At 30.1% G+C, this 15175-nt stretch overlaps 1 protein-coding gene across 1 annotated transcript in view; it reads right to left on the bottom strand.

Moving 5' to 3' along the window:
- hwt (SH2 domain-containing adapter heavyweight) overlaps positions 1 to 15175 on the bottom strand; it is a 351568-nt gene that overhangs the window by 233556 nt on the left and 102837 nt on the right. Inside the window, exon 3 of the mRNA XM_043042633.3 lies at positions 14776 to 14995. Within this exon, the coding sequence (XP_042898567.2) occupies positions 14776 to 14995 (220 nt within the window). The remainder of the gene's footprint in view (positions 1 to 14775; positions 14996 to 15175) is intronic.

The following is a 15175-nucleotide window of genomic DNA, read 5'->3' as shown; positions in this document are numbered from 1 at the left end:
GAATAAATCGAAACTCAGTTTTATTTCTAAATTTAAATTATCTAGCGATCAATCACAGGAAATTTTAAGGGTGAGACAATGTATTTCATCAAGGCGATATGACAATTCAAAATGCAATTTTTACCGTTTTCTCCAAAATAAAAAAGGTTATAAAAACTAGATTGGAGTGTTAACGTTGAAAACTCAGATCTCAACCCAATTAAAAATATCTCAAGTAAATAAATTAGTTTGTTTCTGTGCAAAATAAATAAATAAAAGCACTAAAAAATGTGGAATAATTTGCAGGAAAAAAAAATAAGAAATTGCAGCAATCCTCTCTCCAGTATAATTTCTGGTATATCGAATCCAGTATTCGAAGTAAAATGGCAAGACAACAAAATATTACATTAAAAAACGCATTACATTTTATTTATCGTACAGTAAAAGGTCTAATATTACTATTTTTACTCTTTTATTTTATATAAAAGTGTAAAATAAAATTAATGCATCAGCTTTTATAATATACTTTTAGTAAAGAGTAAATATATATAAGAATAAAAACTTAATTATAAAATCAAAATATAAAAAAAATTGTTTTTCATAGCTGGATATAACTGACAAACTTATTACTTCAAGTATTACTTTTAATTTTTACACAGTGTCTATTACTTTAGGACACAGTGTAAAAGAGAAGATAAAAAAATATGTTTTATCAGCAGAAAATAATAAAATATTAGAATATCTACTGATTTGCTTCACTTATAAATAGAATTAAACGTAAATACATGATCCATTATGGTACGAGAATATTTAAAATACAAAACCAAAAAATAATATAACGAATGTTATAGTTAAAGTAAGAATTAATAAATATATTTCTAAAAATAAAAATCTATAAGATGCAAAGCAAAATTAAAAATAAGTAGAATGTAGCAATAAAAGTATAGAATACATAAAATATTAAAAAAAAAAATAAAAATAGATAGATAGACAGCAAACATTAAGTGAACATATATAACATTAAAAGATTTATAACGACAAATAAAATTATAAAACCACAAATATTTATAAGTTCTATTCTACCATGAATAAATAGATTTGCAAAAGTGCTGTCGAATAAACAGTTTAAGCAGAAAGAGAACCGTTCATTTCCTCAACGATTTGTTCACAAATTAACTAATAAATAGATTGCCGTTCGGAATTTTCAAAGAGACCCCCTTACAAACATAAATCATTTACGCCAGAATTAAGCCGACGTTTCACGTGAATTGAACTGAATTAAAAGCGTCACTCTTCCGAACAAAAGAGCTCCAACAAAGTTTCATTTTAAAACTGAATAAGAACGTTTCATCTTGATTCTTCGCATAATTTGTTGAGTAGTTTTAGATAAGCATTTGTTACAATAGCAAACTGATAATGCGTTAATGTTAAATGAAAAATGGTGTTCAATACAATGAAAATAACAATTAAACTATTTGTTTAAGTATTGCCAGTTGTAATTAGAATGCGCAAATAATTAATTATTAATAAGTACTGATTAACCCTAACGAACCAAAATAAATTACTTATATTTCAGAAAAGTATTCTAAGACTTGAAATAAAACTTTCATGAGAAGGTTGCGTTTTTTGAAAGTCTTTTTTCCAACAAAAAAGGAGATCAGAACAAAAGAAATGCAGATGATCTACATGAAGATAGACATGAATTTAGGACAATAATTAAAGAAGGAAAATACATGAAATTAGTAGTCAAATCAAAAACGGTTCTAGTTCTTTTGGGGGTTCTTCTTTTTATGGGGGGGGGGGGGATTTATTATTAATCTTTCAATTGCCCTTATGGAATCATTTCAAGTAAAATGTCAATAAAATAGAAATAGCATTTTTTGATATATATTATTATTTCTAAATATATTATATATATTAAATATATTATTTCTATTAGCAATATATTGAATAAATTATGAAAAGAGCAAGCATTTATAAAATATAGCATTAGTATATCTTATCACACTTTTCAAATCATAATCAAAAAAAAATTCTTTAATAAAGAATATATTTCTCTAACAGAATAAATTTACGATGACATCGAGATAACTGAAAGTTTAAAATGTTAATAAACAGACCACATAGGTCGAAAAAATGTACATACTCTCCAAAATCTAATATATACAATTCTCTTACGTGGCTCCCAAATTTTGGCTGTATTTCTTTTCCGCCGGTGGCAACGTTTGCTTTGTTTTGTTTACGTTACTATTTCTCTTACACGGCGAATCGATCAATGATTGCCGCTAAAAATGTCACATGCCAAATCTAGCTGAGGTGGCTCAACATATAGCGCTTTTAAAAACGGAAGCAGAAATAACCAGAGAACATCAGCTGCGGCAATCTCATACTATTAAGCTATGCAGAAGTGAGTAGTCTTTGTCGATAGATCTCTATTTTAGTATTTTGTCGAAAGCGCTTTTTTTCACGAATTTATATATTACGAATTTATTTGACGATTTTTGATCTATATCACGAATTATACTATAGAACATTTCTAATAGGTTTAACGAATTACATGTCATTTATTTGAATTCAAATTTATTTTAATGACTTAGTATTTACTAAAAAGATGTAATTTTTTTTTAAAAAAAAGTTTTTATATGGATTTGAATGATTGTTTTGAATTCTTAGAATTTTGTGCATTTACAATATACCTAAGTTAGTAGCGAGCGAAGCGAGCTTGGTTTGCGAAGCAAATCATATAAGATTGCGTAGCAATTTTCGGGGGTTGGCGAGCATTAGCGAGCAGGAGGCGCAGCCCACTAGTAAAGTTAAATTGTACTAAAAACTTATGATTGTAAAAAATTAAAAAATTAGATTTTCCTATACCTTTTGAAAACCTAATTCGATATACTAAAAAAATTAGTGTTAACCATTAAATTATGAAATAAGACGTTGTCGAACACGGTTTGCCTGCAAGGCAGAACGACGAAAAAAATGACGTCACGTGATCATGAGAAAGTTCATAACTCTTTCAGTGTACTTCGAGTTTTGTTAGCGAAAGGAGAGAAAAAGCTCAGTTAACTTATTCGCTTGTAAATATACTATCCATCACCTTGTTTTATTTTGTGAACATCTCAACTCATGTGTTGTACCGTTTTCTCGAATAAATGTAAAATGTCATGTCTATTCACTTCTAAGTTTTCTATTTTTTTCACCCTGAAAATTCCCAACGTCACTTAACCTCTCCTATTCAAATAAAAGTTAACATAGCTTTATAGATTAAAAAAAATTAAGTTTTTCAAACTAAACTTTGTTAGAAGGGATGTATTTTGGTCCCATTTAGTGAAAAGACCGAAATATTACTTCATATTAACGTATTAAACACTTCATTCGATTCAAAAATATGAAGTAGAAAATAAAATAGCAGTTTTAACCTCTCAAAAATAGGCGCCATTTTCAAGACTTACCATACGTGAATGAGAAGAAAGAAGATTGATTTTAAGATTTTAAATCATTTTTCAAATTTCAAATCTTTAAAATTGAAGCCTGTTTTTGAGCGTCTGAAATATGTCGACTGTTATTTCCGACTGTTATTTCCAATATGTATATTTTTGAAGCGAATAAAGTTCTTAATAAAGTAATATCTCATTCGTTCAATTTCTTGGGAAGGTCTTTACATGTTTGAAAAATTAATCCAAATCAATCAAGAGGGGTGTATATTTAACAGTGAAAGTACATTTTTAAGTATAATTTCGTAACTTTATAAATAGTCAACATTATACATTTAACATTAGCTTATCTCATCCAGGCATTTATTTGATAAATGAAAGGTAGGTAGGTACTTTATTTACATCGTACAAGAGCTGCACAATGGGCTATTGGCGACGGTCTGGGAAACATCCTTGAGGATGATTCGAAGACATGCCATCGCAATTTTGACCCTCTACAGAGGGGGTGACTCTTCTGCTTTAGTAGCCCGCACGTAGTCGAGCACTTTACGGTTGAACAGTATGAATAAGACTGATAGTGCGCACCCTCGGTCCCTACACAGGATGATCAAAGGGATCACCTAACCGCTTACTGACCACAGCCAGTGATATGTTTGACTTCAGTGTTGATATGTGAAAATCTGATCATTATATTAAAAGTAATGAAGGGCGTTTTATTTTTTCCTTCGTCTACATACTTGATTCTGCAACCTTCTAACTGGTATTACTAGCAATAAATTAATAAAAAATATTTAATTTTTTTAGACGAGACCTATGATATATCTGTTGTTACCTTCAAATCCTTTTAACATTACCGCCAAAGAGGAAAAGTAAAATCGAAAATGAAATTAATTCCACAACGGTGAAATGAGATAGCGAGGTTATTGTCTCCCTTCAAATCCTTGCTTTGCCCCCTGCCCATCCACAATGAATTCAAGATTAAGACTTCATGTTGCTTCATATGATGCCAAAGAAAGAAATTTCTAGAATTCGTATCCAGTAAAGAGAAGGAGAGGATTTCAGAAATCCTACTACCCCATTTCTGAAAGAACAAAAAAATCCCTAAAAACCACCCCCGCTTTGCGAGTTCGCAAAGGTGAAAAGAACAGAAGCACTATCACCTGCCATCTTATTCTCTTTTTGAGAGGGAAAAAAAAGAGGATTTTTCGCTCTATTGGTTCCGATAAAAGAAGCTATGATGGGGAAGGGGGAGAAGGAGTGTATACAGAAGAAGATGGCGATTAGCGTACAAGTTTTCAAGTCTTTTGTTCTTTTCATTTTAAGCCTCTTTCTTTTTGTATGTTAGTAGGTAGGATCTAAAAGTGCCAAAGAGCGAAAAAAAGACCAATGGAACGCAGGTGAGGAGGGGAAATAAGAAAATAAAAAATCCACTAGTATGAATTTTTTTACACAAATTACTATGACTAAAAGAAGAAAAAAATATTTAGAAAAAACTGTTCTGTAATAAAAGTGCGTAAATACGGAATTAAATTTTAATTAACAAAAAAAAGAGCTTCGCTTTATGTAGCATAAAAAAAAATCATATCTACAATTAAGTTAAACGAAAAGCAGAGCAAGATTAAATAAAACAAATCATTAAGTTTTCGGCGGGGGGAAATTAAGCATTAGCACAAAAAAATTACAGTAATGCAATAAATTTAATGAGGAAAAATAAATAAAATAATATTAACGAACATCCTTATGACCAAAAAATTCATATAATTAATAATGCAAAATTCCTAAAAGGATATTAAAATTATTTAAATAAAGAAAAGTTAAATTCCAAAAATGTAATTTTAAAAAAAAATAATAATTACATGTATTTAAAAGATTTGTTATTAATCAAGATAAAAGCATTTATTAATTTTTTCATGCACAATCAGTCACATGACCAACATTATTTAAAGTTAATTCAGAATAAATCCTTCTTTTTAATTTGTTCTAATCAAAAGCAGAACTAAGCAATTATATACTTAATTATGAAAACAAGTATACTCTCAATATATTATGGCTTTTATTAATGTTTTTTTTAATAAATTTTGGTGGTTTTTATAAATTTTTCCATCGATTCTTTTACGGAATCCCTTAAAGAGGTGCCATTTGGTATAAAACTAATACAGGGTTTACCCTCAAATCTGGAGAAAAAATATTTACTTGTGTTTTCCTTGCACATATTATACACAGTATATTAAGAGGAAACGCAAAATCACTGTGCCCTTAGGTGAACAATATTAGAATAGTTATACAAGTTTTAATTGCTGGAAAATATTCACGAAATAAGGAATAGCTCAACATACTAAAAAAAAAAATAATGTTGTAGTTAACTGATAGCTGAAGTACTAACACATAGCTAAATTACTAACTTTAAATATATCATAGATTGCGCTTTGAGAGAACGGCATTTTTTTATAAGACGAAAGCATCGAGTTAACTTGCCTTATATACTAGTGAATTGAAATTGAATAATTGTAGTGGTATACAAGCCTCAGTACTCCCACACTAGAATTTTATCAGTAAAAAAATTCGATGAACGGATAGCACTTGTTGATTCATTGCTGTTTTTGTGAGATCACCAATCTTTGAGTACTGATCGTAAAAACTGTACTAAGATCACAGTTGTAGGCGCAGTAAATCCTGTGTTGCTAATAGCAGTCGAGTACATAGTTTGTCCAAAGTAAGAACTCTCCTAACTATTCGCTGTTGCACTGACTATAGTAACGAGATTTAACTATTTCAAGTAGGGGTGTGGGGTCACTGCTAAGGACAAGTTTTGGCTCTGGTCGGCGTGAGACAGGGAATCTTGTTCTTCGGTCTATTGTGTTAGCCCTAGAGTGAAGAGAAGCTACCCTCCATGAAATGCGTTATTCTTGTTTCCGTAGCAGTAGACAGCCTCAGACATTGTGGCGGGGGAAGTTCATACCGTAAACAAACTATATACAGAACACCGCTGTGTGTAATCGAGTAGCAACGGCGCGAGGAGGACTATCGCTGTCAGCAACAGCAAGTCAACCGTTCAATGTGAACCATCTATCAAAGTGCGCGTGTTCTAGTCGAAGTGGGTGTTTCTGTTATGGTAGGCATGGTCAGATCACGTCCGAAGGTCACCAATGTGGAACGAGTGTCAATGACAATGTCAACTATCATCTATGAAAAAGTACTCCAACATAGAATCGAATTAACATGTTATACTAGTGAATTGGAGTTGAGTCATTGTAGCGGTAGACACGCTACACCATCAATTAACGGCGAGCAATTAGCCATCTAAGGGATAAAATTTACATAGTTAATTCTAAATCAATAAGTTTATTCTAAATCGTAAGATTAAAAACAAAGGAGTTGCGAGAAGGCTCACAATCCAAGAAATTTTGATTTGGAGAGAAGGAAAGACAAAGATACCTACAAAGTAAATTAAAAATGACTAGCTAAACTAAAAAATCTACTAAGCAGAATGGAGGCATCTTCAAAGCATAATTAGTACAAAACCTACCAAAACACATGATATTTACGTTAGGTAACCAAAAGAATTTCAGTTCAGCCTTGATGTTTGCTTTGCTTAAGGTATTATTCTGACAATTCTAAAGTAAAAAATAAAATAAAAAAATGGAGGCTACTTAAATATTTTTTCTAAATTTCAAAATTAATCACATCGTTCGTTAACAAACAACGCTGAACACTCGAAGAGCTTTCAAACAATGTTTTCAGCTACATACTAAACCATTTAAACTAAAAATTAGTTTAAATGGTTTGGTATACATCTGTTAATTCCTCCCAGAAACGGCACCATTTTATTGCTGTAAATAGGTTATTTAAAAAAACACAGATTTATAATTTTTGTAGTTAGCACGCCGTCTGTTGACAAACTTAGTAACTAATTTTTAAACTTGGTGAAAATAAATACTATCATTCCCTAAGTAAAGCGCAGCAAACCTTACATTTCTGCCTCCCTTCTATTTTATTTAAGAACTTTTCCAAATGATATGTCTCTCTTAGAACACCCGATATATCTCAATGTTATTTTTATTATTTAAAGACGTTAGATTGAAATTTAGTGTGATAGATAGGCATGTGATATGAAAATAATTTCTGAACTCAAACGATGATTTTATACTTTATTCAGTATGTGACAAAAACCCGTTTTTCAAAAATGAGCAAAGATTTCCCAGACTGAAATAAAAAAGTACAGGGATAAATAAACACAAAAGAATACACACCACCAAATATATCGTCCGCGTATCTATCTCTGATATAAGTGAGGAGGGTCACAGAATGTTCTAGAATAAAAGCAAATGATAGTGGAAGGTTGTAAAGGGAGAAGAAAAGGGGCGAAGCGCTATACGAGCCAAATGATAAGCCCAGACAATATCGCTGTGACATAATGAAAAAAAAAGCGTAATAAATGGTATGGTTGTTGCAGCTATTTGTCCTCACAAAAATGAAAGCGGTGATGATAGCAAAAGAGATGGGCAACCCATAAAGAAAACGCGAGCAATATAAATACTCCACCCATCCAGCGATGCTCCATCTTTACTACCATTGAAAAAAAAATCTTACAAAGCTGGTAAGAATAACAAGCAAGAAGATATCCAAATAATAATAACAGCAGAAGTCGGAGCTTGACAGACGAGATCTTGTGTAGCACGCAAAGTGGTTTGTTGTGTAACACACAAGTAAAATTCCAAATCACAGAGAAGATAGTGGGAAAACGGAACGAGTTTGGAAATAAAGCGGAGAGGTTGCAATAAGTTTCGTAATAAGGACATCATAAATTTACAGCTGTCAGATAGCCTGACAAACATCAGAGAGTTTTTTTTTTATCCTCACCGCGAATAAATGTCTCCTGTAATCGAGAAGATGCGCCTCTAATTCTGACAGAAAGTTCGTTTTAATAAAAATCAGACGTAAAGATAAAACTCAACATAATTTATTAGGAATACATATTAGATATATTCAGGAGGTTACAAGAACATATAAAAGAAATCTTATCCGTCCTAAACAGTTTAAAAATATATATTTTTATTAGATTAGTTTGGTAAACTTACAAAACATATATATAACAAATGCAGAAATTTCATGGGAAATATGAAGGATCTCCTTCCCTTAAATACAATACATGTAAAATAAATACACTAAAATATAAATACACTATAATATAGAGTTGCAATCACATTTTTGTCCTCTTGCTTTTAACTCTGTTTAATCTAAAAGAAAAAAAAAAGTTCTATGGGTCGTTCTCGGGAAAAAAGTCATTTAGGGGCTCAAAAAAAAATTAAAACTAAATTGAAGAGAATGTAACTTAAAATATCATTGTAGTTTCCAATTAAAACAAGTAGTAAAAAAGTAGTTTATAAAGTAGTAAAAAATTTATTATTAAAATATAACAACAGTAGTTGCTTATTTGTTTTTCTTTATTATTATTATTAAACCACATGCTAATATGTTAAATTTCAAAAAATCAACTTATTATATTCACTTCTTGAATTGTGCTGTTTTATTAATGTTGATGCATATATATTTGCTTCAAGTATAAGGCACCTAATCTATGGTTTTTCTTATTTTCCTTGGCGACGGAGCTTCGAAAAACAGTGTTAATCGATACAAGAAGATTTTTTTCGTCAATTTAAAGCATATGCATCACATATAGAAATTAGAGTTAAACAAAATTCAGACTATCTAGAGCACGCAACTAACACGCCAAAAAGAATTTATAGTCAATGGAGATTCCAACACTAACCCGAGCAGCTACTAAGCTCAATTTTAACTATAGCTTCATGCCTGATAACGATGCAAATTTCATTCGTTTCTATTGGTCGTCAAATTATAGTTAACAGAAATTTTGACCACTTTTGAACCAAATAAAATTATATAATTTTTACTTGTGTTCTGAGTTACGCGTTCTGTTGTTAACTGATCAATATCATATCAATGATATGTCTAATCATTGAACAATAACAATATATATTTTTAATGGTATTCTGACCACTACACTCAGAATTTATCGACATATTAAGGTCAAATTGAAATTATCGTCAATTAAAATTCCATTATTTTCCAGTAGCTAGATTATTGAGATTTTAATTGGAACTTTACACCTGATACCAATAAAAGTTACAATTGTTTTCTCAAATATGAATGCAGAATATTTCGTTATATTATTGTTGATCGAACATTTGCTGACTTTCCAAGAACAAACTAAGAGGCAGATAACTAACAAAAGAAAACAATAAAATAAAATATCAATTTTAAAAACAACTTTTTTAAAGAAGAAGATAATTATATTTTTGTGAGACAAAAAACGAAAAATGCAGGGCATGAATGATGCACCTGCATTTTCTTTTTTTTAATAAAAATAAAAAAAAATAATAAAAATAAAATAAAATATTTTAAAAATTACTCTTTCAAAGTGATCCAAAAAGGAAAAATAGTAATTCTGTTTTTGCCAGACAAAAACAGAATTATTATTTTGCCTTTTTAGACCACTTTAAAAACGTAGTTTTTAAAATCTTTTATTTTATTATTACTTTTCATTTTACTTAAAAAAAAAAAAGAAAAGGTACGAGGGAATGATAAATGAAAAAAAATTTCCACACGCAAAGCTCTATGTTGCTAGTAATAATTCATAAAAATTATTATTAAAAGATTTTCTTCCGATTTGATTTAGGAGGATTAATATCATGTTGTGATATTAATACCTTGAGGAAAAGATGCAAAACACTCGAGATACATTAAAATAATGTTGGGGTAATATTTTTTTATCATCAAAAATTGATTTTCTGATGACAAAAATAATTATTAATATATAATATTTAACATTCTATATAACAATATTTCATTACGATTAATATTTTAACATTCATTAACATCAATAATTAACATTATAAAATGAAAAAAATATGAGTATAACTATTGCTTATTTATTTAGAAACACTTTGTTTTTTTATATTTTAATTCAATAATGGGGACAAGTAAGGGAATCACAAGTGGATGTATTTTAGTTACATAAAAATCGGAAAATAATTATTTATTTCGTTAAAATACTTTCTAAAAACGGTTTTGACCCATAACAACATAAACACAAAATACACTTGCAAATTATTATTTTTATTTTTTCTAGAATGGTTTTTATAATGAAAAACGTTTTGAGTACTTCTAATGTTTCGAAATTTTAAATGATAATGTGTATAAACCTTGTTGTTGTAAAGATAGTTTTAAAAAAATAACTAACATATTTATCAGAAGTTTTTTTTAAACGTAAATAAATTTCAATGTAAAGTTTTAATAAAAAACCAAGTAGTAATTATAAAACTGAAAAAAAAGGAGTTCCTAATTTAACATAAAATCACAGAAAATGGGCATATCAGTTGCTTATGTCATAAGTCATAAGCGATCCACTTCACAAAAATAAGAAATACTTTTTTAAAAAAATAACTCCACTATTGTCCTTTTTTAACTGATTTATAAGAAAATCCAGTAAAAAGATTACCCTGTAACATTACAATACACTTATTTTTTCTAAACAGGTATTGTAAGGGGTTTTTTTAAAAAAAATTTCATTTTAAAATTTTTGTTTCAATTTTAAATTTTTGTTTTCGACTTATTTTCACAGAAATTCAAAAAATATATAAAATGAAAATATAAAATCATTTTAAGCATAGAAGCCCATCAATTGAAGTCGGTCACAACACATTCATGTATTTCAAAGAAAACATAATCACTCCAAAGACACAAACCCCAAAAAATTAGAACACTGGGGATATCAAACCAGTAGGCTGTTATTTCCAACTCATTATAAAAATAAAACGATAATACGAATAAAAAATAATGACGGTGGATCCGCATGATTTAACAAGCAAGCAAAATTCCAAATGAATCTTTCTCCTTACTGCATTATGCAGAGGTTCCATTAAATTATAATTCCACATCCAGAAAACAAATTTCGTGAAGTAAACAATACATTTCAAAAGAGAGGCCATAGAAAATGAGTGAAAAAAAAATCACGAAACAGATATAAATGCGACAGAAACAAGGTTTCATGTTTTCTAAAGGCGAGCTTTGTGTATCTTAATTTACTGGGATTTAGGGAGAAACTAAAACTAAGTTGGGTAAGGGATAGGAAAGGAAACATACCCCCTTTTTTTCCGTTTAAATATTTCCGGCTCATTCGCTGCGTTAGAGATCAAGGCAAAAGGAACGTCATTACTTTTATTTGGAGTCTGGAAGCAAGTAGCTTAAAGATCGTCGACGTTGCAGAAAAACTGGTTCAGGGAAATTTGTTCCGTACAAATCGTAATTGGACGATATTAGACGACTGGGAGTTCTCGTGGAAAAAAAAGAAGCCTTAAATAAGCTCCGCTGGGAGGAAATAAAACGGTGTTAAGCAATTGTACGATGCAAAATAGCTGTTTATGTAATAAATGGAATTATTAATTAAATTAGTAGGACCGAAAAGTGAGAACAAAATAGTTTAGAGAATAGAAAATGTAAAAATAATTGTGTATAGAATTGTTTAGAATATTAAATTGTAAAAACGCAAGGGCATTATTTGTAGAAAAATAAATAAATAAACAAGACCTAGATCAACCGATCTATGTAGCTATTTAATTTACAGATGTTTGGGTGATAATGAGAAATGTAGATACTTATAAAAGATCTCAATATTGCGATTTGAAAAACTGCAACGACTTGCAAGAAAGTTATTATTAGCTATGTGGATAATGAACCATCAATTTATAACACCAGGATAGTACAGTATTGCCTTCTGATAACTCACTCATACACGCATTCATTCATTTATCCAACCATCCATCCACTCACACGCTCATTCATTCGGCCAACGTTTCATTCATACACTCAATCGCTCTCACTTACCCTGGCTCGTAACAACCATTCAACTATAAAAGTAGACACCCAATGCCTGACTTTCAAAGTTTTCTGTCGCATTAAAATATGACTTGGATGTCAGTTTATATTCGCGAAAGTAAAATTTAAACCGAAGTAAGCCTTAAAAAAAAATGCTTATTACAAACTAAAAGCAAGTTAAAACCGCAGGCAAAAAACCGTTCTTAAAAATGCACCTAGATGTTCAACTAAGCAAAAGCATTTTACGCATCCATTTATTCATCAAAGCTTTTCCGGGATGATTATCGATCAAAAAACAATATTTCAAAACACTTATTTTATTTCAAATCCAACCCTCTATTGCCTGAAAAACAGAGGGAAGAAGAGGGAAGATAAAAAAACACAAATCTCTTTTTACAAATGTAAAAGGAGGATAACAGATATCATTATTTAAAATCCTCTTATCTCTTCAAGAAAAAAAAAAAAGAGCAGAGGGTTAAAAGAGAACAAAAACCACACATCAATGATGAATGAAAGCTTTGGGTGTGAAATAACGGTTAACTCAAGAGAAATAAAGGTAGAAAGGGTGAAAAAAAAAGTAAATAGCAGTGCTTACAAGATTAGGATAACACAAAAAATAAGTATAAGATATGGGGGTAATTTTGGGTCTTATCCAAAGCAGGCTGAAACCCAGAGTTCATCGAGGTAGGGTAAAGGAACAGTTCTTTTTATATGATTCCGTTAAACTTTTTGAAAGTTCGCAGGCTCCTCGCTAAGGAATATTAATGATTCTCGAACGCTATTTTACAAAGGAGCGTTGGGTTGTGAAAGTTTGCGTCTCATAAGGGATAAAATGGAAGGGTATGTTTATTTGGATGGAATTTTTATGCAAAACATAAATAATAGCAAAGCGTGTATAAAAATGTTAATTTTATATAAATTATAGGTTTGGAAGATGTGTACATTTTAATAAAATAAGAATCTTGAGTATTGATTATTAAAGTGAATATTTATCTTAAAGGAGTTTTTGTTTTAAAAAAGGGAAGGATATCACAGATGCTAAAACTAATTTTATCTTTATTAGATTATCTAAATTCTAAAAAAAAATATATTTTAAAAATTTTTTAAAAAAAACTTTTTTACCAAAATTTGATTACATTTGATAAGTTTATTTTAGATATTTATATAATCATTTTCACTATCTACTATCTGAGGATTTAGAGACGCTAATCAATGAATAATGTTAACCAAATAAACATTTTATAATGACACACCACAATACAGTTAAATTAATCTAAAAAGAACAAACAAAAAACAAAAGCAATATAGTTAAATCAAAATTAAATGTTCCGTTATGTTAAATTTCCAGGAGACAAGATGATATTTACATTTTTGAACTAGCACACAATGAATTAGCATCAGCTAAAATCTTTCAGTTAAAAACAAAAAAAAAATTTCGTTTGAGTTAGAAACTGTAAACAGGAAATTAAGAAAATATACTCATGGAAAATAGAAAATGCCAAATAATTCGGAACATTCCGAAAAATTATATTATCTCGAATATGTGTTTCCTGAACTGAAATGAAATCATATTAATATGGTCTAAAATTTGTTTCCTTAAACATGTCTATTGATAAAGTTCTATTGCAGCATTGCATTTTATATGATGAATTCCATCAAAATGGAAATAAAGAAACATTTTTGGTTTGGTAATAATGAATACGAAATTTAAAATAAAATATTCACTGCAACAAACAAGATTTTCGAACACCATCAATGATGATAATAGTAAGATCATTTTACAGAAAAATGCCAAAATGAACAAATTTTTTTTAAATCTATATGTACTAATTACCGTGGCTAAGGGGATAGAACGTTCGCCTCCCGATGAGGTGATCCAGGTTCGAATTCCGACGTTAGCTGGTTTATACGAATTTTGCTCCCGGCTCGCACTGACCACAATGCTGATGTAAAATATCCTCGGTGGTAGATGGATCATGGGTTAGAATCCCCTAGCCATCGGGCGTACTGTGGGAGATTTTTGTGATTTTCCACACATGTAAAGCAAATAGAGGTTAATTCTATCAAAAAGTTCTTCACGAAAGCTAGTTTGTCCCAATATTTGATTCAGGAGTTCCCTTGTCTTTTGGAATGGGTTCGAAATGACAAGGCTATGGAGTTTAACATTGATAGTCGTAAGCTCAGAATCGGGCTGGCTGTTCAACACCGGTTATAGAATTTACATTTACAATTATGGGAAAAGAAATTTCACTTAAACGGTAAAATAAACAGAAATTTCTGGTGACCTTACTACATTAAAAGTCTTAAAACATTTATCAATCTCGTTTTAATGCTCAACGTGAATTTTCACATTTCACTAAAGGCTTTTAAAACTGGAACGAAAAAGCACTTAAAACTTTGCTCTCCTTCCAAGAAAAAAATGAATAAAAATTTAAAAAGAAAAAAAGAAACACAATAAAACGACTACCTGGACCCATGCAAGGAGACGGCAATTTCGGAACATCTTCGGAATCTTCGTAAGGGACGCAGTACATATCTTCTTCTTCATTCTTCGTCCAAGGGGACGGCGTTACGTCGTCCACAGGTGACATATACAAAGGATCACAGTCATCGTTTTCGTAAGTATTGTTACTAACAATTTCACGCAGCAAGTCTGCGGGCTCACTGTAGTTTTCAAAAACAACCAACTGAAAAAAAAAAAATTATGTTATTAGAAAATTAGCATTGATCCAACTTCATAGCCATCAATCGAAGGAGGTAAAATCAACATAATTTGAAATGCAGCACAAGATATCGTACTTTAAAAAATGAAAAAAAATGCAAAACATAAAAATAAATAGACACATTTTTATTTACAGTGCAATCCT

The sequence above is a fragment of the Parasteatoda tepidariorum genome, chromosome 7 (assembly GCF_982258835.1).
Source record: "Parasteatoda tepidariorum strain Cologne lab strain chromosome 7, Ptep-v5.0, whole genome shotgun sequence".
Lineage (NCBI taxonomy): Eukaryota > Metazoa > Arthropoda > Arachnida > Araneae > Theridiidae > Parasteatoda > Parasteatoda tepidariorum.
The sequence above is the reverse complement of the archived record's forward strand: the minus strand, read 5'-3'. Positions and strand labels throughout refer to the sequence as shown.